General features: G+C 43.0%; 1 protein-coding gene across 1 annotated transcript in view; it reads left to right on the top strand.

Annotated features, from left to right (window-relative positions):
- Nucleotides 1-228: 228 nt before the first annotated feature.
- The window catches only part of CCSER1 (coiled-coil serine-rich protein 1), a gene marked incomplete at its 3' end in the record, with an annotated part of 95,579 nt that continues 92,373 nt past the window's right edge, over nucleotides 229-3,434 (top strand). Inside the window, exon 1 of the mRNA XM_010185079.1 lies at nucleotides 229-1,540. Coding sequence (XP_010183381.1) covers nucleotides 229-1,540 — 1,312 coding nt within the window. The remainder of the gene's footprint in view (nucleotides 1,541-3,434) is intronic.

The raw sequence follows: 3,434 nt of genomic DNA, 5'->3' as shown, positions 1-3,434 counted from the left end.
ATTTCAGCGCTGCCCATTGAACACTTTGGAATTCAGAAAATCTTCAGTAATGCATATGCAACAACTTGCAGCTGTACATAAAGCTAATGTTGGCACCTTATGTGTTTACGCTGACTTAAAGGCTGTTCAAGTGGAGTTTGAGGCTGAATCATTGATCTTTGTTTTCCTTTTTTCCTCATCGCAGATTAGTTCATTGGCTGTGAAGAGCCACGGACACGTTGTGCCCTGATGGGGGACTCAGGATCCAGACGATCGACTCTAGTATCTCGGTTGCCAATATTCAGGAGAAGTATTAGCCGGAGACACGACTCCCTTCCTTCCTCCCCTTCTTCTGCCAATGCCATCGGTGTCCACACCTCCTCCCCATCCAGCACAAACTCCAGCTCAGGGAGCACAGGCAAGCGCCGAAGTATTTTCCGCACCCCTTCCATTAGCTTCCATAATAAGAAGGGGAGTGAGCAAAAGCCCGACTCTGCTAATCAAAACATTAACATCTCCAATGGTGCCCAGTCCTCTCTCAGCACTTTTCAAAAACTGAACTTAGAGGAACACATTAAAAGCAGAGGAAGGCATTCGGTTGGCTTTGGCAGCTCACGCAACAAGAAGATAACAAGATCTTTGACAGACGATTTTGAAAAGGGAAAGGAGTCCTCAGCGAATAAGAATGTCTTCATAAATTGCATAAGCTCTGGGAAGAATGAGGGGGACGATTCGGGCTTTGCAGAGGAGCAGAGCCGATACTCTGTCAAACAATCCACCCGAAAACTTCTCACTAAATCGTTCTCATCGCACTACAAATTTTCCAAACCAGTTTCGGAGAGTCAGTCGGTTTCCTCTGTGCAGCAGCCCAGGTGCTTGTTGGAGGAGAAATCGTACGTGCGCAGTGAACCTGTGATCGCCAAGTCCTCTCCTCCGTGTTCAGCCGAGACGACCGAGTGCATGGGAAGCTCCTTGCAGTCACCGCTGCTCTCGACTGACCTCACGGCTGCCCAGACCCCTTCTGATTTTGTTGCCCTGACGGAGGATTCTGTTTCGGAGGTTGATGCTCTGCCCAGCAGCGGGACTGGGGCGCTGCTTGCAGAGGAGTTTGGCCACAATGACTCTACCTCTCAGATCTTCTTCAATCTTGCTGCTGCTCCTGCAAGGGAAGCGGATGTTGCGGAAAGTACTGGCCATTCTGCTGGTGTATCTCCTGTGAGTCATGCAAGCTCGTGTAATGTTGAACCTAATACCTTATTCAAAACCTCAGCTGCTAATCAAACAAAAGTATTGATGCAAGCCAATGAACTACCTACTGATGCCAGGCATATAGGAGAGATTAACTCGGCAAACGCACATTCAGAAACCTTTGCGTTGCAGCGTAGAGAAGAACCAGTGACACTGTCTCCAAAAGCACAGGGATTGAACGGGGACAGAGATGCAAGCACACCGTCCAAGCACACGAGAGACACAGCTCCTGTGATGGGGTCTAAGGTTGTTCCATGTTCTGAACCTCAGTCCATTAAAACACAACAGGGCTATGAAGCAAACCATTCTAGAGGTATGTCTCGTGGTCTTTTCATGGTGGGGTTTGCTGGGGGGTTTTTTGGCCTCAGTTCTTCTGTAAGAATTGTTTGGTCATAAAGCATTTTTGTAGCGGTGTAGGAATTTAACAGAAAGTCCATGATATTTTTGAGCTTACATTTTACAGTTTGCTAGCACCCATCAGTGATGCTCATACCTATGCTTTTTTTTGGTGGCAGAAAACGAATTAAGAAAGAGAGTATTGATTCTTGCCTCTTGTTGAAGGCTGAAGCTGGGATTTTTGAGGCGTGCCTATTTCGGACTTGAGCCAAGGAGTTGTGCTGTTTGAGATGAAAACATCGCCAGAGAAATAAACCTTCTTGCGGTCTGGTTATGAAAAATAAGTTTGTTGTCTGCTGATCTGCATTTCAAAATTTCCTGACTCTCGCTTGCTCTACTCGACTAATGCTACAGAGTGGAGGTTTCTGTGGCAGAGAGATCCTCTTTCTGCTTCCATCTGAAACATCGTTGAGCGAGTCCTCATTACGTAGTCTGTGAAACAGAGTTAATTCCTCTCTAAATTCCACACTGGATCTTTAGCTTGTGAAGAGGAATTTGGAAATACTAACAAGATTAAGTGGAAAGGCTGTGGCCAGAAATCCCAGTCTATAGAGGTGCAGATGAATAAAGGCACCAGGCCCTTGAGTGAAGGACACTTGTCAGAACACATTTATCTCTGACAGTTTATTTTCTCAAACCAACCTAAAGGCTTATGCTTCTTTGCATAATCCTGAGGCTGTATCTGGTGGGCCAAAATTGGTGAGAGTTAACAAGGCTGCATTTATAGTGTTTGTGTTAGAAGATGAATGAGTGCAAACTCATATGAATTCATACCTGTCGTTTTGCTTGGACATATGTCTGGGCATGTGGTTTATAAAGAATCAAAAGCAATCTGGCTTTTTCAGTTATTTGTCACTGGAAGGCTTGGTTGGATACCTTCTATGTAAATGGCAATAGAAAGTCAAATTAACCATCTAAATTAACTTTCACCAGAAGAGACCTGTTCCCCAAGAACCTTAGTCAATTGGGAGAAGAAATACTTCCATTTATGTATGTTACTGGTCGCAGCATTGGCTCACTTGTGAAAGAGCTCATCCCTTTGGATCTGTCTTGGACTTTGGATCTCAGAGTGTGTTGCAGAACAGCAATGAGCAGCTTGGCGTGATGGTTAGAAACACACAGTGCATTTGAAACTCGTGCACTGGCAGTTGGGTAGTTAATCTGCATTTCTGTAAGGCGGCTAACTGAACTTGAAGCTGTGATAGAGAGGTTTTTGTAAATGGGATTCATGTTCACAGAAACACTAGAGCTAATATTGCACTATCTAAATGTTGATGATTAATTGTTAGGGTTTTATAGTTCTGTTCAAAAAGCAGGGTTTTTTTTGACTTGAGTGGTGAAGAATGTATTTAAAATTAGAAACTGGCCAAGCATGCAAAGGAACCACTGGAAAAATAGATATAAAGTCCTACCATATGAAATGAAACAAACAGAGAAAAACCTCATGTGGCATTCAGTAAGATATGGCTATAAGTAGTTTTATCTGTTACAAACACACGGGTTTGAACATTTGATTTTGCTAAAACAGTATTTAAAAGCAGATGTCAATGCAAAATATTTCTGTACATTTTCTTAGGTAGTAGATATTTGCTCTTCCATAGCTGGTCTCGTAGCTGATATCATTATAGATAGCATTGTGACTGTGACATTAATGTATGAGCAGGTTTGATATGCCCTGTATTTCTTAGTATACCTTTATACATCTCATGTGATATGGATTTTTTTTGAAAAGCCTTAGAGAAAATATCTATTCTCTCACAAAAGGCAAGAGAAGATAAGACTTTCTGTGTTACATTTGTTATACCATTCTG

Source organism: Mesitornis unicolor, unplaced genomic scaffold (assembly GCF_000695765.1).
Source record: "Mesitornis unicolor isolate BGI_N332 unplaced genomic scaffold, ASM69576v1 scaffold3015, whole genome shotgun sequence".
NCBI lineage: Eukaryota > Metazoa > Chordata > Aves > Mesitornithiformes > Mesitornithidae > Mesitornis > Mesitornis unicolor.
The sequence above is the reverse complement of the archived record's forward strand: the minus strand, read 5'-3'. Positions and strand labels throughout refer to the sequence as shown.